Source organism: Microcebus murinus, chromosome 19 (assembly GCF_040939455.1).
Source record: "Microcebus murinus isolate Inina chromosome 19, M.murinus_Inina_mat1.0, whole genome shotgun sequence".
NCBI lineage: Eukaryota > Metazoa > Chordata > Mammalia > Primates > Cheirogaleidae > Microcebus > Microcebus murinus.
Window position 1 is genome coordinate 12553865 of NC_134122.1, and position 23198 is coordinate 12577062.

At 50.9% G+C, this 23198-nt stretch overlaps 1 protein-coding gene across 3 annotated transcripts in view; it reads left to right on the top strand.

Moving 5' to 3' along the window:
- The first annotated feature begins 12351 nt into the window (after positions 1-12351).
- SYT17 (synaptotagmin 17) overlaps positions 12352-23198 on the top strand; it is a 70724-nt gene continuing 59877 nt past the window's right edge. Inside the window, exons 1-3 of one of the 3 annotated variants that reach the window (XM_012736051.2) lie at positions 12627-12647; positions 16810-16832; positions 17465-17613. Coding sequence is in view for 1 of the 3 variants with exons in the window: in XM_012736050.2 (XP_012591504.1) it covers positions 16663-16665; positions 16815-16832; positions 17465-17613 (170 nt within the window). In the remaining 2 variants the exon portion in view is untranslated. Of the gene's footprint in view, positions 12648-16016; positions 16666-16809; positions 16833-17464; positions 17614-23198 lie in introns of those variants that run through there. The other 2 variants (XM_012736050.2, XM_012736052.2) reach the window with 2 other exon arrangements.

Consider the following 23198-nt stretch of genomic DNA (forward strand, 5'->3'; position numbering starts at 1 on the left):
GGAAGCCCTGGAGTGGAGGTGAACTTGAGGGCCGCCTCCCAGAGTCCTGACAGGTGCAGAATTTCCACATGCCCAAGGCCACAAAGGTTACTGTGGACCTTTAGAAGCCTGGGGTGGGGTAGAAGCAACCACAGGGTCATGAGGATGGAGGTGGTAGCAGGAGCCACTATCATTGGTCACAGATTCCAGCATGAAATCCAGGACGCGACTCAGCACAGACCAGTGTAGACATGCCACTCCTCAGTGGAAAGCAGCAAGAACAGAAGCTGGCAGCAAACCAAAGCAGGGCCAGGACAGGGGCAGGCAAGGGAAGCGCCCAGGGCTGGTGCAAGTGCAGGGGCAGTCTCCACTTCTGTCCCAGCCAGAGTGCAAAGACAGGCAGATGAGCCCCTCCCCCAAAACTGAGATCCCTCGGGCCCAGCAGTCTTCCTGGAATGTCACTGGGATTCTTACCAGTTCCCTTCATCCATCTTTGGAGAGCAACACCCCCTGAGCTGAAGGAGAGTCTATTAGTTCTGCTTCCCCGAGAAAGACTGTTTTCAATGAGAAGAGACTGAGTTATCTTTCATGGGCAAGTTTCTGGGACCAGGAAGGGAATTTCAGAACAGATGAGAAGAATCATGAAACAAAGAACCTTGCTTGTCTTACACAACCGAATCATAGCCTGTAAGTGACAAGTTTGCTATGGGGCATTTCACGGTTGACGTAGTTACATCAAAAGGTCTTGACAAGTGAAGATGATCCGTCTGAGACTAGAAAGCCTCTGAGCTTTATAAGATCGGGTGGCGGGGGTTTGTAGGAGGCTCATGTGTGCCTAATGAGGATCTCATGCAGGACTTGAAGGCGGGGCTGGGCAGGTACGGGTGGCTCTTTCTGGGAAGCTGCCTGAACCAACGGCGGCGTGACAGCAGGCTGGGGACAGAGACGGGGCCCCGCTCAGTGGTTACATGCTTACTCACTGCAGCATTCTCTTTGGAGAAGGAGGGGACTGAGGGGCAGGGACAATCTCTCTCTCTCATCCCAAATCCAGGGGAAGGCCCTGGAGTTATTGGCTGAACTTACCCCCAAATGAGGAGTGAGGGACGCATGCCTGGGTGTTGGATGCCATCTTTTCTGAGACCGTGGCGGGGATGGTGGGGGACCTGCTCCTTCATCAGGGAGGTCTAGTGGTCAGGGGGGCAAAATGTGGCCCCCAGTGAAGTTCCCCACCCACAAACAGGAATCACTGTTAACTCAGGGTATGACAGTCAAGAGACACGTTCCCCTTCCCACTGCCTGGTACCACTCTCCCCAGCGTGATCCCGCCTCCTCCAAGTTTCCCTGCATGCCCTCTGCAAGAGGAGTGAAGCCTGCAAAAGTCTTGAATGCTGGGCGATGGGGTCACCGAAGCCTCTGAGCTTCTGAGCTGAGCACTGGCATGGCTTATAGTCCCCGTCCCCCACACCCAGGACAGCGCTGGCTCATAGAAGCTCATGCTCGGTCCACTTTGTGGAATAAATGATCCACGTGATGTTTCAGGAGCAGCTGGGAAAGTTTCCACTGTTTTGGTGCATTCTCTTCTCCAGCATTCAAAAACAATCTCCGACCCATGGTTTGCACTTATTCGTTTCTGCTGATCACCCATTTGGTTTATTCAGTAAGATTAGTGGCTCGAAAGCACCACATGTACTCGCCATCAAATTGGTATTAACTGGTCAACACTTATGTGCACATACAGTAGTAACATTCATCAGGTGTTGGGCAGGTAGGATGGGAGAGGAGGGGATGGGTATATTCGCATCTAATGGGTGTGGTGCGCACCGTCTGGGGGATGGACATGCTTGAAGCTCTGACTTGGGTGGGGCAAGGACAATATATGTAACCTAAACATTTGTACCCCTGTAATATGTTGAAATTAAAAAAAATATTAATGGCTTGAGCTTCGTTGATCTCAACTCCAAACCCACAGATATCTAGAACAATGGGTAGTCAAGTAGGGTTTGACATTAACTCCCACCAAAGGCACTTTTGTTTGCCTATCTTTGTTTCATTTTATTTTTTTTCATGATAACCTTCAAGTCAATCAATTTTAACAGAATTTGAGCATTGCAAAAGGCATTTTAAAATGCAGCTTAAGATAATAATGTCTTCATTTGTCTCGTATTGGGACTCTAGGACTCTGTGGGGTTAGAAACGGAATGATCAAATGTCATTTGCTATAGCAGAAGTAGCAGGAACTCTGTCCTCTATCAGATCTGGGTTCCAATTCTAGCTCTTCTACCTATTAGCTGACTGACTGTGAATTATTTACTAGTTATCTCTTTGCATCAGTTTTTTTTTTTTCTTGAAAAATGGGATGGTAGTTCCTTCTGCTGGCCTGGTGTGAAGATGGAAAGGCATACCCATATATATATATATATATATATATATAAAGTTGTTTTTTTTTTTTTTTTTTTTTTTTTTTTTTTTTTTTTTTTTTTTTTTTGAGACAGAGTCTCACTTTTTGTTGCCCTGGCTAGAGTGAGTGCCGTGGCGTCAGCCTAGCTCACAGCAACCTCAAACTCCTGGGCTCAAGCGATCCTCCTGCCTCAGCCTCCCAAGTAGCTGGGACTACAGGCATGCACCACCATGCCCGGCTAATTTTTTGTATATATATATTTTTAGTTGGTCAATTAATTTCTTTCTATTTTTAGTAGAGACGGGGTCTCGCTCAGGATGGTTTCGAACTCCCAACCTCGAGCAATCCGCCCGCCTCGGCCTCCCAGAGTGCTAGGATTACAGGCGTGAGCCACCGCGCCCGGCCTATATATAAAGTTTTTAGGGCAGTGCTTTGCAAATAGTAAGCGCTCAATAAATGGAAATGGTTATTATGAAACGCTATCTAGTGGTGACGATGCCAGTGACTGGGGCTCCATCCCAGAAGCTACTCTCTTCGTTGTCTTCAACGCAAGTCCCCCAAAGAATACTGAGGCTGTGTCTGAGCACGGGTGAGGGTGAGCACCGTGAGACACACTTTAAAGGTAAACTCTTAACAGTGACTCTCCTTCTCGCAGAGCTCGCCAGCCTCAGCGATATTTGGATTTGAGCTTGCAGAGGGAGTTAAGGCTTTTTTTTTTTTTTTGATCATTTCGGTTTTTCTTTAATATTTTAGTTTTCAATGCTGGATTTGGGGGAATGGGGGTGAAGGAAGAGAGGGTGCAGAGGTGCCTCAGAGGAGAAGGAGAGAAGGTACTAAAGTCTTCTAGGTGGGACAAGGAAGAAGAAATGTGTGTATTGGGGACAGGACTGGTGACATGAGCATGTGACCTCAGCAGTGGCACAGGCCCTGTGCTCAGAGGGTCCCTGTGATTGAATTGATGCACTGCAGTCCCCATCTTGCAACCCTTAATGACTTTGAATAAAGGGCCTCACATTTTCATTTGGCTCTGAGCCCTGCTGACTTCCTGTAGCCAGTCCTGCATAAGCACAAGGGTGAGAAGAGGAAGGGACTCAGTGCTGAGCTGCCTGCTGTGTGGATCACCCAGTGACTGTCATCTTTGGACCACATGTCATCCCAGAACCCTCAACACTTGCAAGTCCCCTTGAATGGAGAGAGAGGACCTGGGTGTATATGGGGCTAGCTTTAACTAGAGGGCTGACTATAACCATGTAGCTATTTCCCCATGAGCACATGTTAAACTGTTGCTTACAACACTGACTGCCCCTAACCACAGGGCATCTTGACTCATTATGATTTTTCTGCACGTGGCGATAATGTAAGCTGCCTGGTGTTTCTGTCTTCTTATCATCTTATTTCCTTTGTGGGAACTGTCCTTCTCTTTTTCCGTATGTTTCTAGTGGGGCTGCCAGTCTTGGTGCACCACCCATTTCCCCCATAGGCATGGGCATGTGACCCAGGCTGGGCCAATCACAGTGCTCTATCCCCCCTCACATCTGCCATTGGTCCAGGGTGGTGCTTTAGGGGCTACCAAAGTTGAGGCTACCTCCATCCTCCGTTGATTGCATTGAAATGGAAATTGGAGGTCACCCAGAGACAGACTAATCAGAGTATTTCATTCTTCCTCAACCCCCTGTAGTCACAATGCAAGATTTTGCTCTCACTATTGCTGTTCCCTGTGTGAATGTGGCATTTTGTCAGTTGCTGGGATGGGCAGTGATCGCTGGACCTGGTGCATTTCACTCAGTGAGGAGGTCAGACAACAGAGGTTCTGCAAACGTCACCAGGAAACCATTTCGCAAGGTCAGAATATTATGACCCCTTTTATTGCCGTACACAGGGCGGAAATCAGGCCCTTTTAAAGTATTAACTTATTTATTTATAAACCTCGTTTATATTATTTGGGACACGGATGGGAGCTTTTCATGGATATTTCATAGAAACACATCTAAAGAAAATGAGGGAGCATAATTCTCAAAGACAATTGCACAGAAGAGCCTTTAAACATAGAACCAAAAAAAAAGCTTTTAGCAAGAGATTTTCATTTTATTTTCTTTTTTAAAACAGCTTTGTTGATGTATAATTTGCATACCCTAAAATTCATCCATTTTAAGTGTGCAGCTCAATGATTTCTAGTGATTCACAGAATCATGCAACCATCACCACAATACAGTTTTAGAACATTTCCATCATCTGCCCCCAAATCTTTTGTGCCTTTCTGCATTCATTCCCCATTCTCGCCCTCAGCCCCAGGAAGACGCTGGTCTACTTCCCGTCTCTAAAGATCTTCCCTCTCTGGATATTGCATACAAATGGAGTCACACAGATTGTGGTCTTAATCCGTCTGGCTTCTTTCACTTAGCATAATGGGCTTGAGGCTTTCTATGTTGCTGCATGTATCAATAGTTCATTCCTTTGTATTGCAGGAAAGTATTCCATTGTATGGCTATACCACATTTTGTTTATCTACTCATCTATCGACAGACTTTTGGATTGTTTGCACTCGTTGGCAATTATGAATAATGCTGCAGTGAACATTCCCATATAAGTCTGTGCAGAGCAATGGCTCTTTAGACAATACTGAATTCTTCCTCACCACAGAGAAGCAAGCTCTTTCCTGGAATAGTCCATAGATAGGCCTTGGCCAACCCGTCTTGAGAACAATGGGTGGAGTGTTAAGACGCATCTGCTACGCCTGAGAAAGCAAAATTGTTACAGGGAAGTCAGAAGGTCTCAGGCTGGGTATCTTGCGTTCTCTGCTACACATGAGGCTCTAGAAGGCAGGCAGCTGGTCAAGGCAGAGAGAGGGAAAGAGAGATCACAGTGTCCTGTGTGATTGGTGGGTGCCCCCATCATCAGAGGCGCCGGCACCATCACGTGGAAACTGGCCATTAATCATTACAAGAAATTAGACAGCAGAGTGGGCACCACATGCCAAACGCTGTGCCGGGGGCTTCCGACTCCTTCATTCCGTCTGCACCCCAACCACCTGGCATGCACATGCCCACTCATGGATGAAGAAACTGAGGCTCGCAAAACTGGTCAGTGGCAGAGTCCCTATTTGAACTCTGTCTCTGGGACTCCACATTCTTTCTACCGTGCCCCCCCTGCCTCGGAACTGGGTCCACTTGCTGTCTGGTCCTTTTCATGCTTCCTATGGAAGTGGGCTGAGCCCTCAGGTGTGTGCAGGGAACAACCCATCTACTCCGGATGCTCGCAGCTCTGTGGGACATGGACGAGCGGCACTGGCATCACTTACAGCCTGTTGGAAATGCAGAATCCCAGGCCGTGCTCCAGACTTACTGAATCTGCGACTTGCATTGGGCGAGATTGCCTGAGTGGGGTGCACAGCGAATTCAGCCGGCATCAGCATCTCCTGGAGGGTTTGCTGGCCTCCAGAGTTTCCCATTCAGTCGCTGTGGGTGGGGCCTGGAATTCCGCATTTCTGGCAAGGTCCCAGGCGATGCTGAAGCTGCTGGCCCGGGAACATGCATTGAGAAGTGGGGGTCTACAGGAAACCAGGTGCCAGGGTTCCAGACTAAGACCAAACCCCTGTCTTGAAGTTGTGCACAATATCATGCTGTCCACCCCAGCTCTGGAGGAGGCAACACATCAGATCCAAAGCTTCTTTCTTTGTCCTAAATCCCAGGAAAGCAGACTTCATATGCTGCCCCTTGTAACTGTATCGGTGCTGCCAATGCGTGTGCCTACCCTGGCGCGCTCTTCTGTCTCTGCAGTTAAATCCCAGCTCCGTTCTTCCCAGCCAGAGCACAGAGGGGAAACAGGTGGTCACCAGCTTCCTGCTAATAACCCTTCATATGTTTGCAGCCCGTTATTAAATTGCCCTCAGATTTTCCTTCTTGAAGACTAAATAATTAGCTACCCTTTTCTGAATCATAGGGTGGAGAGGGCTTGGCTGATTGCGGCTGCCAGCCTCAGCCGGAGCATCTGTAGTGGAAATTCTTGAACCAATGTGGGGGACTACAGGTAGGGTAGGGAGGGGGTTTCTGGACATTTCAAAGGCTAGACTGTCAGACTCCTTCCTCTAAGCAAGATCCTTAGGAGTGATGCCAGCAGACAGCATGCAAGATGAAGAGATGTCTGGCAGGAGGCAGGGACCAGCTGGAGGTCAAGCTTCATGGGTGAGTCAAACATCTGCAAGGCTGTGGGCCCCCTTAGGCCCAGCCCCACCGCTGTGTAATCTCCCACCCTGGCCCTGCCAATAATGGAACGTCACTCACGAGGCAGCCCGGCTGGTGACAAGCATCCTCTTAGGTAGGAAGTGTGTGAATGTTGCAAAGATGATGTCTCAGCAGGCTAAGGTCAAGGTCAAACTTTAGTCCACCTGCATCAGCCTCTCAGAGAAGCTTGTTAGGAAATGCGTATCCCCAGACCCCACTTCTAAACCTCCTGCATCAGGATCTCCAGGTGAGGAGCGTGAGAACAGGGAGTGTCAGAAGACAGTCCCCCGCACCTTCTGTGCACGATCAAGTTTGAAAACGACTGTCCTGCGGTATGATGTGGCACCCTCTCTCCTCATTCTTGGCCACGAACAAAACCCAAAAATGGTTCAGGGTAAATAAAGCATGTAGCACAGTTACTAGTCATAATATAACCTGTCTGTGTGATGTGTTTATATTTTGAAAATAAAAAATAGCAACAGCTAGCATTTATGGAGTACCTCCCTGGTGGCAGGTGCTATACTAAGGGACAGTTTGGCCCATTGAATCCTTACCTCCATGAAGCAGTGACAGTCAGTACCCCATTCACTGAGGAGGACGCTGAGCCTCCCAGAGGAACATGCCCGGGGTCACATGGCTAGCACGTGGTGGGCGGCACGACTCAGACCCAGGTCTGGGTGACTCCAGAGTCTAGGCTTTTAACATCCATGCCATTCCATGCCTTTCTTCCTCCTCGACATGCTCTTCTCTTCCAACTGTAAAGTAAAACAAGACACACCATGGCCACGGATTAAATACATACTCTGGGGGAAAGAAATAGAGAACCGCTATTGGTGAACTATGCACCGGTGTTTCGTGCATTTTTTTAATTTGCTTTATGTCACACCAGCCCCAGCAGGGAAGTGTTCTATCCATTCTGCAGGCGAGGAAAACTGAGGCTCCCAGAGGTGAAGTGGCTTACTCGAGGTCACGCGGCTGTTGTGTAGGTGAGGCTGGACTAGAAGCTAGATCTCTTGCTATCAAACCACACTACCCATGGTGAGGATGGCAGGTTCTGACTCCCATTCGCGATTACTTGGTTATGTCCGCCTGTTAATCATACTTAACAGAAGGCTGCCATTCCTACTTCAGACTAAGCTGTTTAATTAGCCCAGAGCCTTCGAACTTCCCCGACATTCAGAAACACTGCCCAGGGCTACAGGTACAGCTGAAACAGGACCTGCAGGGCTCGCTCGGGAAGCTGTATAATTAAAACTGACTTAGGAGACAAGTGCCGTCCGCCCGTACAGCAGAAATAGAAAGACACCCAGACAGAATTCGTGTGGCCCGCAGTTCTGGCACTTTTTAATTATAATAGGTAGCTTCAGGACTGGGGTTTGCATTGCCACCTCTAACTAGCTTCTTAAGGACCGTGAAGAGAAGACTGTTAGTGTGACTATGTGCCATGTCTGCCATCCAGGGCTGGGTGCCCGAGGGGACAGAGAGGCCTGGCCCCTTTCAGAAGATGGAGATAGACACGAGTCCGGAAGTGCCTTCAGGGGGTGACTGAAGTCTCATTCCCTGATCGGCAGCTCTGCGTGTCATTCTGTGTTAGGAGGTGCCAGATTCCAGAACCATCTAATCCGCCCATTGGACATCTCTGCCTGGATGTTCCGCAGCCACCTCATGGTGGGCATGCTGTTTTTGTCTCCCAGAACCTTCTTCTTAGAGAACAAGCTCCTCCCCTCTGCACGTGGTCCTGGTGGGATTCCGGCTTACGGTGTGCACTTGCCTCTGGTCACCTGGGTGGGGCTGACTCAAGCAGAGCGCAGGGTCCTCTGGACACAGTAGGCACGCGACCTAAACAGGACCAGTCGTTTTCCATAAGATTTGACACAAAATCTCTCTTCCTTTTGAGCACAAACTGTAAAAATATAAACTTAAGACCACTAGTGGCTATTTTCTGCCATGTGAAGCAAACCTACTCCAGGGGGAAAAAAATCTAAGGTTCAGAGAGAAGCTGTGAAGGGGTGAGACACAGAGCGAGAGATCCCTGAAGACCTCGGTGGCATCCCTAACTCCACCCACGCCCACAGCATTTGCACTTGGCCTTCCCAGCTAATGAGCTCATAAATTCTTTTTGGCTCAAGCTGGATTGGACTGGGCTTCTTTTAGGAACCTTAGATAACACATACCTGAGACTCAACATATCCAAACGTAAAACCCTTCTCCGTTCCCCACCTCCCACCCCTGCAGGCACACCAGCCCTCCTCCTGCCCTCTCTGCCTCCCATGATCTCATTGCTGCTCACTCAGGCACCGCCACTGATTCGCTGCCATCTCCTTGGTTCAGACTCGCACCACTTCTTACCTGGACTGTTCCAACAGCCTCCGTGCTGGCCTCCCTGCCTCCAGGCTTGTCTACCCCCTGCCCAAAGACAGCCAGGTAGACAGCCAGACACATGCACACCTGCCAAAAATCTTTCTGAGATCATGATCGTCCCTGCTTGCTCTTTTATGGGGTAACCCAGGAGGCTGCCTGACATCTGGCCCCTCCTACCTGTTGACCCTCACCTGGCACCCCACTCTCCCCACACTCCAGCGTGAAAACCACTCCCAGTGGCCCCTCTCACCTCTAAGCTAATGCACATGCTACGTCGAGGGGTTCTTATTCTCTTCTGAGCCATGGAACCCCGGGAAGTCTGTTGAAACCTATAGATCCCATCTCAGAATAATGTTTCTAAAATCATAGAATAGAATACTTAGGATGATAGTGAAATTATAATTACCTTGATAGACAGTTATTAAAATATTTAAACAAATTTAGGTATGATAATGTATGTGCTTCTCTATTAACCCATTAAATAGAAAGATCTAGCAGTGGGCCTAATAACTATTGTAACTTTCAAGCAGTAAAGAGTATAAACTTCAAGTCATTTGCAACAAGAATAAGGTGATATGAATATACATGATTTCTGCTGGTGACAAAGCCCCAACAAAAAGTGCTAACGTTGTGTTGGTTTGTTGCCTGCATTTATAATGGAAGGAAACACTAAAATCCAGGAAGAGGTTAGTGGCAATGCCGATGTAACTTTTTTCCTTTTTCAGTTCATGGACCTCCTAGGAATCAATCCCTGGACCTCCCAGTTAAGCACCACTGAGCTCTAGAATAATCTCCCCACCTTTGTTCAGTTCTTTGGGACTCAGTTTAATGCCAGCCCCTTCAGGAAGCCTTCTATGACCCTTGTCATCTGGGTCCCTCCTGTGTACCCCCGAGCCTCCTTTTATCACACCACAGGTCACAAATAATTCTATATATTTGTCATTATGTGTCATCTCCTGAACTGGGGGTTTCTCCACCAAGATTTGCAAAAGTGCCGGCTGCCTTGTCCACAGGCACGGCCTTGGTCTGAGACCAGGCTCAGGGCCGGACTCTGGGTCCCTGTGAAAGGCAGGGAGAAGCTTGCAGAGCCCTGGGACCCTGGTGTCCAGTCTCAGAGTGACATCTGACATCCCCCCCCCATAAAGACTTACAACTACTTCTTGCCCCTTCTTTCACCCAGAATGGTGTGGCCGTGAAGCTGGGCCTTTAGTGCCAGCTAGATGTGCATTTTTACCCCGCCCTTGTCTCTTTTCACCTGTTTATCTTGGGCACCCACTTTGCCCCTCAGCCCAGAACTTCAACTTCCGGGGGTCTGTAAGATGAGGACCATGGCAGCACCCACCTTGTAGGGCTCTAGCGTGGATCAAACAAGAACAAACTCGGGGTGCTCAGCACTCAGTCATAATAACCACTTGACGTGAGAGCTGGAACCATCCAGGCTAGCTGTCATTACTGGCCATTTACTCGTTCAACAAGCATTTATTAAGCACTTACTGTGCCAGGGGCTCTGCATACAATTAAAGCATTTGATAATATCAGAGGTAGGTCCTATCATCCGCATTTTATTTTATTTTATTTTTCATCCTCATTTTAGATAACCTTTTCCCTTGGGGGAGGGATGCTTAGTATTCTCAGACAATTTCACGTCTTAGGAAATTAGAGTACCAAAAAATCCTGGGTGGTTCCTCCCCTTTTCCCCAAGATCAGGCATTATGAGGCAGCACGACACAGGGGAGAGGAGAAGGATTTGAGTTTAGGTTTGGATCCCAGTGCCTGGAAGCCGTATACTTCACCTCTTATGCATTCTTTTTTTCTCATCTCAAGAATGGGATAGCAATACCCATTGCTTTGTGGAAATCAGAGAATTAAAGGGTCGAGCTTGTATAAAGGACCGAAAACAGTGCATGGCACACAGACCTCAAAAAGGGTTAGTTAGTATTATTTGTGGGAACACCTAAGAAACTCCTCTGCCTCCCTGACGTCCCCCAAGGGCAGCCATCCCAGGAGACACCCCTCCTGGGCAAAGCTCACTCCTCACCCAGCACACCGTCCCACCAGTGCTGGAGAAAGACTGTGGGCAGGACGCGTGGGTTCAAAGGCCAGTGCCTCCTGCTATCAGCTGTCAGGCCTTGGTGGGTGCCTTTCCCTCTCACCTGTCAACTGGGGATAATCCCTGCACCTTCCTTAGGAAACGGAGCCAACAGCAAGGACAAAAGCAGTTACTGAGTGCCCACTGTGGCCAGGCACCCTGCTGGCTGTGTAGGAGTCGCCCAGGTCCAGGAGGATGAAATGAAATAAGCTTGTGCAGGGTTGAGCTCAGTACGTGCATGCTATGCGCTGCAAATTGAATGCATCATACTCAAAAATGCATACGTGTGCTAGATTTTTACACAAAACATACACACACATGTATGTTACATCTTCTGTATATTGCTTCCACGTTCGTTTTCTCATTCATTCCCACAAAACAGCCCTGGAGGATAGGCAGGGCAGAGATTTTATTCCATTTTCACTGATGAAAAGACAGGCGCTGGGAGGTTGAAATTAAAAGGCTGATAAACTGGTCACCAGCAGCAGGAGCTGGCTGGGCATTTTAAAGACAGAGCCAGCGGAGGGCAATGTTCCACCTCGAATCTCTCAGCAGACAGCCGGGGCCTGGGGACGGGAGGCCTTGGGCTGGGAGGTTTGGTGGCGGCCTCCGGGCCCAGGGCGCCCTCGCCACGCGGGCAGGCGGGCGGCGGACACGCCCCGGGGCGCACACTTGCCTGCTCGGGGCTGCCGGCGGGCAGAGGCGAGCGCGAGCCCGGCGCGACGCTGGGTGGCGCTGCCGGTCCGCCCCGCGCTAGACCTGTTGCGTCCAGGGCGCAACTCGGGCAGGTTTGGGGTAGAGGGGCGCTCCGCTCCCTCCGCGCGCCCCCGGCAGCCCCGGCCGCTGCATCTCCCTCCCGGCGCCTCACGCCCACCTTCGCTCGGGGCTCCCATCCGTGCAGCCTCTGCGTGCCCCACCGCAACCGTCCTAGGCGCGTCGGGTGGGGCGGGAATAAAGTTTTTCCAACCCGGTTTGGGGAGAGGGCTGGATCGGGAGGACCCTCCCCGCTGCAGACTCCATGGCGGGCTGGACTGTGTCCCCTCGGCTTCACAGCCGTCCCCGGGGCTCTGCTTTCGGTAGGTGCCAGCCCCGAGAGGGCCGGATGGGCTGACCTGTGCACCACCCCCTCCCACCTCCTCCCACCCCGTCCCCATCCCCTTCCCCTCCCCCGCCCGCCGCGCGCCCGGGCCCCAGCGTCTCCGCCCCGCCCGCGCCGGGGTCGCTGCAGTCCCCGCGGCTGCCCCGGGCTCCCTGCCCAGGCGCCCCGGCCCTGCTCCAGCCTGGGGAGCGCCTCGGGGGGAGTGCGGGACGGCGAGAGAAGCCGGGGCGGGGGCCCTGGGCGCCGGATCTCCCCGAACCGGGGAGGTGGCCCCGACTCCGGGAGCCGGAACGCAGGGACAGGCAAGGACGGGGCGGCCGGCGGAGGGGCGGGCGCCGCTCATCAGCCACGCCAGTCACGTCTGGGGCCACTCGGCTGCTTTTTTCTTCCTTTCCCCCTGTGCTTTCTCCCCCCTCCCCGGTTGGCGAGGGCAAAGTGGCCGTGGCGGCGCCATGCCCGGGCCGGAGTGAGTGCGCGCGGGCGAAAATGGCGTACATCCAGGTAGGGCTGGGGCCGGGGGCACGGTCCGGCCGGGGTGGGGGGCCGCGCCCCCTCTGGCTGGGAGCGCGCGGGAGGGAGGGCACGCGCCTAGGCTCCCGCAAACTTGTCTCGAGAAAAAGGGTGCGGAGCACAGGCAACCTGTGCAGCAGCGGCCGTGCGCCCCGGGAGCAGTCGCCGGGGACCCCCAGACCCTGGGATGGAGGGCGCTATGCGGACTCCGCGCGCGCGCCCTCGCCTCCTGCGGAGGGAAGGGGGGTGGGGCGGGCTCTTCTCCCCCCTCCCCCAGCCCCTGGCACCCCACCCCAGGGGAGGGGCCGCGGGGAGGGCGCCCGGGGCGCGCCAGCCGCCTGGCCCGCCAGCTGCCGTTACCGTGGCGACGGCTCCGGCTAATTGGCCGGCGGAGCGAGCCTGAGGCAGCTGTTCCGGCCAGGAGGGACAAGGACGTCGTCTCTCCCGGGCACTGGGTGCTGAGGGGTGGGGGACACCCAGAGGCCAGAGGCGCGCTGGCGAGGGGGAAGGGAGTCGGGGACTCTAGCCCATCGCATTGGGGTGTGGGAGATGTGGACCCCACCACCTTGGAGAAACTCCCCCAAGAAGCCGTGAGCTGAAGTAATTTCCAAGCAGCGTTTTTGGGGGCTAGGCTGGACTTCTTGATTAAGAAACCCCGCTCCTCTGCAGGGAGGGAGGTGGCCACAGGTCAGCGCCAAGGTCAAGCAGGCAGACCCGCAGGGAGACCCGCTGAGCCGCTGGCTTCTGGGGCTGCTGGCTCCTCCTAGCCCGGCAGAGCCGCTCACGGGCTCCCACGTCCAGGCTGCATCTCGGCTCACTTCTTGTCCCCTCAGCCTGACATGGGGGCCTGCTGGTCCCCTGGTGGCCCTCTGGTTTGCACACCCCTGCATCTCGTCCTCAGACGCTTCAGTCTGCGGGAAACTGTGCTGTCACCTGGCTGAGCCTCTCCCCTTCCTCTCCTGGCTTGATTCCCTGGATTGCCTTCCCTGTCATGGCATCGCCGGTTCCTCCTCTCAAGTTCAAGGAAGGTCACATTTACTATACGCCCGTGTGCCCAACGATGTTGAGGGGCTGTTCAACAGTCGCTCGACACACGCGTGGGTGACCCCTACTATGTGAGGATACAGTGGTGAAGACTGAAGAAACGGGCATTGTAACAGGCTTCTGGGGTTCTTAATGACCACCTTCCAGGGCCACACAGCTGCCTGGGGGTCAAGGTGGGATATAAAACACAAGATCGTGGGGACCGGTGAGGGACAGGTTAACCATCTCTTGTGAGGATGGCCCCATGATGTTGGCTTTCCTTCTAGAACAGGGGTCCTCAAACTTTATTTAAACAGGGGGCCAGTTCACTGTCCCTCAGCCCATTGGAGGGCTGGACTATAGTTTAAAAAAAACTATGAACAAATTCCTATGCACACTGCACATATCTTATTTTGAAGTAAAAAAACAAACAGGCAAAAACACCCCCATGTGGCCTGCGGGCAGTAGTTTGAGGATGCCTATTCTAGAAAAAGGTGTTAAACTTTTTCTGTAAAGTGCCAGATAGTATTTTTTTTTCTTTGCGACCCACATGGTCTCTGTCACAACTGTTGGACTCTGACTGTGGCACCCAGGCAGCCACAGATAGCAGTAAACAGGTAGGCGTGGCCATGTTCCAATAAAACTTTATCCGTAGACATCAAAATTTGAATATTATGTACTTTACACGAGTCAGGAGGTATTGATCTTTTGGTTTTTTCCAGCCATTTAAAAATGCACAAATTATTCTTAGATCGAGGGCTGTACAAAAACAGGCTGCCAGGCCGGCCCTCTGTTTGGAGTGGGTTCTCCTTCCTCTTTCTGGCTCCATCTGTTCTCTTCCCTTGGTGTTAGACACAGGGGCCTGGTGGACCCAATGCAGACCCCCTTCCCTTTTCTCTTTCATCTTCCTCAGTTTCTCTTTGTTCCCCAACCCTCATCTTGTACCTGACACTTGAGCAGTCTCAGTGGTTGTTCCTCAGCAAGGGCATGAAGTGGCCTTGTCTCTGGTCACCTTTGTTTTATAAATGGTCTTTTTTGGCTGGGCGCAGTGGCCCACGCCTGTAATCCCAGCACTCTGGGAGGCTGAGGCGGGAGGATTGCTCAAGGTCAGGAGTTCAGAACCAGCCTGACCAAGAGCGAGACCCCGTCTCTACTAAAAATAGAAAGAAATTAATTGGCCAACTAAAAATATATAGAAAAAATTAGCCGGGCATGGTGGTGCATGCCTGTAGTCCCAGCTACCCAGGAGGCTGAGGCAGGAGGATTGCTTGAGCCCAGGAGTTTGAGGTTGCTGTGAACTAGGGTGATGCCACGGCACTCGCTCTAGCCCGGGCAACAGAGTGAGACTCTGTCTCAAATAAAATAAAATAAAATAAAATAGTCTTTTCTGACCATCACATGTCCAGGAAATGCTTCCCTAAATTAAGGGAATCACCATGGATTGTTGTGGAAAAGTATCACTTTATCTTTGCCCTTTATCTGAGCGTGTTAAAGCACTTTCTCATGGAAGCCCCATGAGGGCATGGCTTTCTGCTGCTTTCTTCTCTGTTGTAGCTGCCGGAACACTACCTGGCGCCTACTAGCTTCCACTGGGTCTTGACAGCTCGCCTTATTCTCCTGGCAGAAAGGGTACATTTTATTTTGCAGCCAGGCAGCACGAAAGCATTTGCAGGGTGTCCTGTCTCTTCTCAGCAGCACCCCTCAGAGGTAGGGAGTAGCTCTTCCACTAAAGAAGAGGCAACTGAGGCTCAGAGAGGCCCCCTGACTTGCCCACGTCTCGTGATTGGTTGCTTGTGAGGCCAGGACTAATTCTTCTCTACCCAGGGGGTGATGTGGCCCCTCAGCACCTTCAGGTCTTGTTCTGTGTATGGTTTGGGTTGCAGTTTTGGAAGAATGTGTTGGGAGGGCCTTTGACTGTTTCCCGAGCTGCAGTTTATTCCCTTACCACTTCAAGGCTTTTGAATTTTTCACGGGCCATGTAACTATTCCACCACCTGTACTATTATTAACTTAATTTTTTTTTTGCTAAAAATGGAATTTTTATTTTTACTTTAAAAAATCATATGAAAAGGAAACTTTATGACACTGCGGTGATAGAAAACCGGGATCACGTGATATGAGCAGAAGGCAACTGGAAAAATAAACACAATGGGAATAACGCCACATTATTGAATTCCAGTGGGGTATGGCTACCTGCAAGGCTCTTCAAGGCTCTGAGCTGGGAGTCTGCTTTCTTCTTTTAAATAGAAGGGCGGGGGGCGGGGGGACGAGTAAGCTGTAGGGTGATGTTAACATCCAGTGGTACCAATCTGAGACCTTCTCCTCCTTGAAAGAGAATTGGAAAAGATAGTAACTTTCTCTCTCTTGATGCAAAGTTCTGAGTTTGGGACGCACCTCAGTTCACCTCTGGGGTTCGCCTAGGCTGGGATGCGGGACCCCTCCTCACCTGCGTGGTTTACTTGGCCCGTTTGGAAAGCCATCTGCAGGAGGAGGAGGAGGAGTGAGCCTGTGCCTTGGGAAGGCGGGAGAAGAAGATGGGGAGGGGGGTGGGGCCACAAAAGAAACGGAGGCCCTCCCTCCTCAAGAGGACCAGATTGTGGCTTCCTTTTGGGTTCCCTCTGTTGTGGGTGGTCATATGCAGCTCCCCACCATCACCATTGGAGCAGAATTGGAAGGTAGGGACTCCAGGAGGGCGGGGGAGCCAAGTGACATCCACTCTGTGCCTGCCTGCACGCTAGCTAATCATGTCCTTTTGGGTTGGCTTCATGGCTATTTCTGTATAGGAAGGTTTGCTATTCTCCTGGAGTGTGGCTGCATTGGATAGCATGACTATCTATCCGCCCGCTCTGATTCATAACAGCATACGGTGCAAATCAAATCGAAATGCTAAAGTTTCCCATTTATTCGGTGTTGGTTAACCAGGAGGCTACCAGCAGCCCTGAATATAGCAACACCTTGTTAGCAAGTCACCTCCCTTCCCAGGATGGTAAGTGGAAAGATGCAGGGCTTTTTTTTTTTCTTTCTGTCTTGTTTTGAGTTGCTGGAATATTGCTAAACTGGTCTTGTCTCTCTCTTTTTGTAACCCCTTCACCCCCTTACGCCCCGTGGCTTCATCATGGATCTCTAAAAGGGCAGTTGGAACCATTAAACGAGGTGGGTTAATTGGATGATTTGTTTGGTCTGGTTTTTAATCAAGAAATGCTTGCCTTTCGTTTGGGAGCCTTAACATAGAGCTGTGTGGATATTGAGTACTAAGCAATAACCCGACGCTGATAACAGCACAGATTCCATCCCTTTCTACCGAAAGGAGATCCCCGTGAGGCAGGCACTAGTTGACAAGTTTCCCTCCCCATCCCCTGCTCATTCCATTTGATTATCTCTGTCTCATGTCACTGAAACAGAGATTTTTTTTAAAAAAAAATTTTTTTTCCTTTGCTTTCAAGAAGACAGAGTAATATTCATTGTGTTTCGAGAACATATTGTATAGCCCTCCTGATGTACAAACCACCCACACGTCAAGAAAGACGTTCACGTAAACTACAAAAGAAAATACCTGCAAATGTTTTGCCTGCTACCGATGGCTCCAGCGAGTTGATGTTTGCTGTCTCTGTGCCCGCAGTTGGTAAATAGAGATGGGAAACATTTTGTTCTGAGAGCTCGGCAGCAGGGCCAGAGCTCCCGAACGTCTTTATTTCTCATCAGGGATCGGCTGCTTGTAATTTGGGATCTTGTTTCTCCTCTCCCCTTCCCCACTCTTCCCACCTCCCCCCCCCCCATGGCCTCAGGGTTTTCTTTCTAGAATCTCTGATCTGCTGCTGTGCAGATGGACCTGCCGGCACTGCTGTCAGAAGTGCTACGAGTCCAGCTGTTGCCAGTCGAGTGAGGATGAAGTTGAAATTCTGGGACCTTTCCCAGCCCAGACTCCTCCCTGGCTGTAAGTAAAACTGCTCTGAAACTTCCTGGAAATCAATTTCAAGACCTTTTTTTTTCTCTCTCTCTTTTTCTGGAGGGGGTCAGGCGGGGGTGGGGTGGGGGTCAGGGCCACAGGAGGAGGGATTTGGGGGTGTGAAGGAGGAGAAGCTGAGTTTCCATTGACACCTTTGCTGCGGGTGGGGCTGAGTGCTGTGCTCCTCTTGTAGTTTGGCACGCTGGCGAGACCAGCTGGCGGTGGGGCTTCAGTTCAGCTGCCTTCCCATCGGGCCTTCTGAGATATGAACCGCGTAACGCTAAGTGTGTGGGCACTGCTAGTCACGTGGCGTGGCGTTCCCAACAAAAAAAAAAAAGAGATCTGTGAGCACCTATATTCTTCAAGCCTTGACCAAGTTCTGAGGGTTTCTATCCAAGTCTGTGTGATAGGTTGTCTTAGCACCTGGTCTAGTGCCTGCCCATAGTAGATGCTCAATAAATATTTGTTGCATGGATGGGCGGGTGGAATGAACAAACAAGTGCCTTTTTGCTGGTCTGAACAAGAACTTCAGAAACAGGGAAGCAGAAAAGCACCTCCAGGCTCCATCCTGTCCTCCAACGCTGTTTATGTTCTCTCTGGCATCTTTCATTTTATTTCCAATTTGCTCTCCTCCCGCGCCTGCATACAACATCTCCATCTGCCAGTCGCTCAGATATTTTGGGAACGCAGTTTTGAAGCTTCTCAGCCACGTGTCTGGTCCACCTCTCTCTGGCTGGGAGAGGGATGTGGTCAGAGTGGATAGATCCAAGAAGGCCGGGGCTGGGAAGGGTCTGGAAGTCCTGGAGTGCAGCTTCCCTTGATCTGTAGGGGGAGGCCCGGGGAGGGAGGGAGACCACACCAGGCCCACAGCTGGAGCCTGGTAGGGGTGGGGTAGTGCTGTCTCAGCAGAATCCTTGGGCTGAGATTCCAGAAGTCTCTAGCGCCTCAGGCCTCTCATTTTTCTCTTCTTAGAAGCAAGTATCAAATATTTTCCCTGGCAGAGTGGCTTTGTGTCAGACAATGTGAGTTCCTATCCTATTTCTACTACTATTTTCTCGTTCTGTGACCTTGGGCAAGTTGTTTGATCTCTGTGTGCCTTGATTTCCCATCGGTAAAATAAGCGTGATAAAAAGAATAGTATTTATCTCATAGAGTTGTGGCAGCTGATAAAAAGAATAGTATTTATCTCATAGAGTTGTGGCAGCGATTACACGAATCTGTATATGGAAATGCGCTTAAGAATGCCTTGTTGGTAATCATAATGTAAGGGATTCTCTTTTCCCTATTTTGGTCTTAGTTTTTTCATCTGTAAGATGGGCATAATAAAGCACTTTTATAGGGTTATTATGGAGAGTTGATGAGATATGCTTACACGGTGCTTATTAGCACAGTGGTAAAAGGTCTGTAAGTATTCATTTCTGTCATTATTAGGTATTGGTAGAGATGCATTAAACCGATGGAAAGGCCATATTAAGGAACTCTTCCATGATTCGTGAGTTGTGTGTAGAGTTGAGATGTTTGGTAGAAGCAACTCATTGATCAAGAGCTAACACCCATTGTCCAGTGGTCTGCCTGGCCGAGGTTAGCTTAGCCCATCTGGCGTCTTTAAAGCTATGCTCACAAGAGTGCCAACTCTGCTGAGGGCAGGGATTTTTATCTCTCTTGTTAACTAAAAAAAAAATTATTGTTGGCCAACTGACTGACCTACAGGCAGCAGTTGAATCCTGAAAGTGCCAGTCATCCAGTTGAAAAGTGCATCTCAGTTCCTTTGGTAGTTATTTCGCAAGTACATAGTGTGCCAAGCACTGTGGTGAGTGCAAGGCTAGATAGGGTCCCATGACCATGCTCAGGGGATTTAAAATCTTGTTAGAGGAGATGAGGCAGGTATGTAAGTCTAGCTACCTGCTAGAGTTGTGCATTCACACCCTGCATACTATATAGGACAGCCCTGCATACGGTCTTGTTGTGAAAAAAATCCAGGGATAATGGCTTCAGGCATAGCTGGATCCAGGGGTGTAAATGATGTCATGGAGTCTCTCTCCCCCTCTCTCTGTTTCTTCTGTATTGACCTCACTTTTAAGCTTGCTTTCTCCACATGGCAGCACTAGACTTACATTTCAGATGCCATGGCATCTGAAAACCAGGAAAGACTCTTACTGGCCTGGCTTGGGTCATGTACCAACCCTTGACCCAGTCACTCTCACCTGGAGGGAACAGTGCTAGAGTCGTGCCGGGTCGCCTGCCCACCCTGGAACCAGGGAAATGCCCATTCCCACCCGAGACGCATGAACTAGGCTCGTACGCCAGGGGTTGGCAAGCTTTTTTTTTTTTTTTGTAAAGGACCAAATAGTAAATATTTTAGCCTTATGGGCCATATGGCCTCTATTGCAGCTACTTCTGCCGGTGCGCAGAAGCACAGTACGTAAATGAATGGGCATGGCTGTGTTCCCATAGCATGTCGTTTGCAACATCAGGCGGAGAACTTGGCTCTGGAGTTTGTTGACCCATCTAGTAGACAATTGGGGTGTTGTGACCAGGGAGGAGGGAACAGACCCGCGGTGGACAGACACCACACAGGGATCTTGAATGCCAGATTTTCTTCTGCGGCAGTGGAGCCCCCTCACAGATATTGAAAATCACAGTCAGACACCTGTTCGCCCCCCAGATGCCCAGCTGTTGAGTGTCACAGATGCACAATCCAGGTTGAGACACTGAGTTGGGGGACAGCTGTGTTTTTCCTTGGTGGCTGACCCTTGTGCAAGCAGGGGACCCTTTTGGGGGGCAAGAGGGCTGGGACCCTCGGGGTGAATGCTTCTTTTGGTTTTTGCCACACGTAGACAAGTGGGCTGGAACTCCCCCAGCAGGGCCAGCACACCACGCACCTCCAGGTGGCGCCATTCACGTGGTGGCCATCATTCATGGCATGGTCTAGAGTCCTGCGGTCCACAGCCTGAACAGCCAGACGGGAGCTCCGTGCTTCCTGGGGTGAGCCAGGTCTCTCCTGAACCCTGGGCAACTCTTACTGCATTTTTGGGCACCCAACACAATGCAAAATGGTAAGAGAAATCCGTAAAGGGGAGGTGGGTTAAATCATTCAAGAAGCAAAATTTACAGCTTGTGCTCTCCCCAGATTTGTTTACCGAATGGGTAGTTGCATGTTATCAAACAGGCAGAGAGTGAAAATGTCAAGCGTATGGGCTTTGCAGCGCTGTTCCACAGTGACATCTGAGTCAGAACCGCAGGACGTGCCTCTGTGGACTGGCCTGTGGCAGATGAGCTGGCCCCTGTGTGTGCTCTGCGTGTGAGCCTGTGACCATTAACACACCGTTAATGGCCACGTATGATCATGTCCCGTGTGCCCCCAGCTGCCCTTGGCTGGGCTGGGCTGGTGAAGGTCAGGGAAACTGTACAGTCTAACTGGTTCCTTTCGGGGCAAGGCCAGAAAAACCCTTGAGGGGGTAATTGAGGAGTGAATTGAGGTCAAGTTGTTTATTTGTTTGTCCAAAAAGCATGTGTTGAGTACCTACTATGTGCGGAGCTCTTATAGGTCCTGCAGAGATGCCCTGCTTAGCCGTGGGAACTGTGCCATCCAGAGTTTATAATTGCTGAGCTCAGTTTGGGTTCTGCCACTCAACAGTGGTGCAAATTGTTACCTATTCTTTACCCCACCCCACCTGGGGCTTCCATTTACCATCTGTAAAGGGTGGGGTAGTTAATAACAATTAACATCTGGATTTTGGGGGGTTTTTTTAGACAAGGTCTAACTCTGTTGCCCTGCCTGGCTAGAGTGCAGTGGTGTCATCATAGCTCACTGCAGCCTCAAACTCCTGGGCTCAAGTGATCCTCCTGCCTCAGCCTCCCGGGTACCTGGGAATGTAAGTACACACCACCATGCCTGGCTAATTTTTGAAAAGTTTTTTTGTAGAGACAGATCTCACTGTGTTGCTCAGGCTGGTCTTGAACTCCTGGCCTCAAACAATCCTCCTGCCTTGGCCTCCCAGAGTGCTGGGATTATAGGCGTGAGCCACTGCCCCCAGCCACTCCTGGATTGTTTTAAGGATGAAATGAGATGGTTGGTACGGAGCATTTAGCACAGTGCCTGGCACACAGTGGGTGCTAGCACCCAGCACCTTTGATCATAATACATACAGATGTCACCATTCAGAAGTGTGTCCTAGTATGGGAGGGGGTGACAAGCCATGCACTGGGATCATTGTGCTGCAGGATAAGAACCACAAAAAGGGTGCATCCACTCACTCACTGGGAAAAGAAATGCGGAACAGCCCGGGCATGCCAGGCACCACGCTAAGGTGGGGTGGGCCGTGGTACATGCGGCAGACGCCGTCCCTGCCCACATGGGGCTGTGGCTTAGTGTTGGATGCAGAAGATGAGTCAGCAAGCCACAACTAAAGATGAGTTATGTGCAGGACGGGGGAGGGAAAAAAGGAGGTGTCAGGATAGGGGCTGATGGGGTGGGACAGGCCTTCGGGGACAGGGTGGGAGCCTCTGAAGCAGGGACCCGAATGATGAGGAGGAGCCAGGCAGGTAAAGGGGACAGGAAGCATATTCTGGGCAGAGGGACCATTGCTGGGCACATCAAAGGGCCAGGCGGCCTGGTGTAGCGGAGTGGCTTAGGGCAGATTCAGGCCAGCGTGTCCGAGGGCCTTCAGAGGGCAGTGGCATTAAAGCCGGTCCTTGAAGGCTGGTGGGACTTCACAGGAGGGGTGGCCGCTGCAGTGCAGTGTGGCTGCAGGATTCATGGCCTTGTGGTGGCCAGGGGCCCCGGTGGCTGTAACGTTTTCGTCCTGCCTTCCTTGGAAGGTGGCATTGCTTTCATTTACGGGAGAGAGAGAAGAAAGATGGATACAGAACGACCCCCCGGCTCTGCCCCTACACCCCCCCCCATTTCATCCTCTATCTTCACTTCTTACAGACCAGGAGCTAGAAGCAAGCAAACATCCCATTTTCCCCTGGTAACATACCCGGACTTGCCTTGGCTGTGCCCCTTGTATCGCTTTTGAAGAACATCAGATCAATCTCATTTCATGCACAGGATGCATCTGAAGACCTCACAGAATTCAAAACTTGCATTTTTCCAGATGAGTTTCCCTGCAGGCTTAAATGTCAAGCTGGGGGGATGTGGTCTCACCAGGCATAGATCTGCAGCCATCAAGGCTCGGGCGTGTGTTAGTAGCAGCATCCGTCTCAAAGCCACACCACAAGCTTTTCCACCTCCTTTCCCTCCCCAACCCCCCACATTCTTACCTAGAGTATTGGCGGCGGGGATCTTAAAGCCACCCTTGTTGTAATAATATGAGCTGAGCCGGGCATAGGAGTGCACTTGTATTGCCAGCTACTCAGGAGGCTGAGCCAGGAGAGGATCAGGCCAGCCTGGGCAACATAGTGAGACTCTGTCTCTTAAAAAATAATTTAAAAAACAAATTAAAAAAAAAATGTATTGAGCATCTACCTACTATATACCAAATGTTCTAAGCATTTTATGTGTGTTACCTCATTCAGTGTTTACAGCAAAAATATAAGATGGGTACTGTTTTTCCCGTTCTACAGAGGGG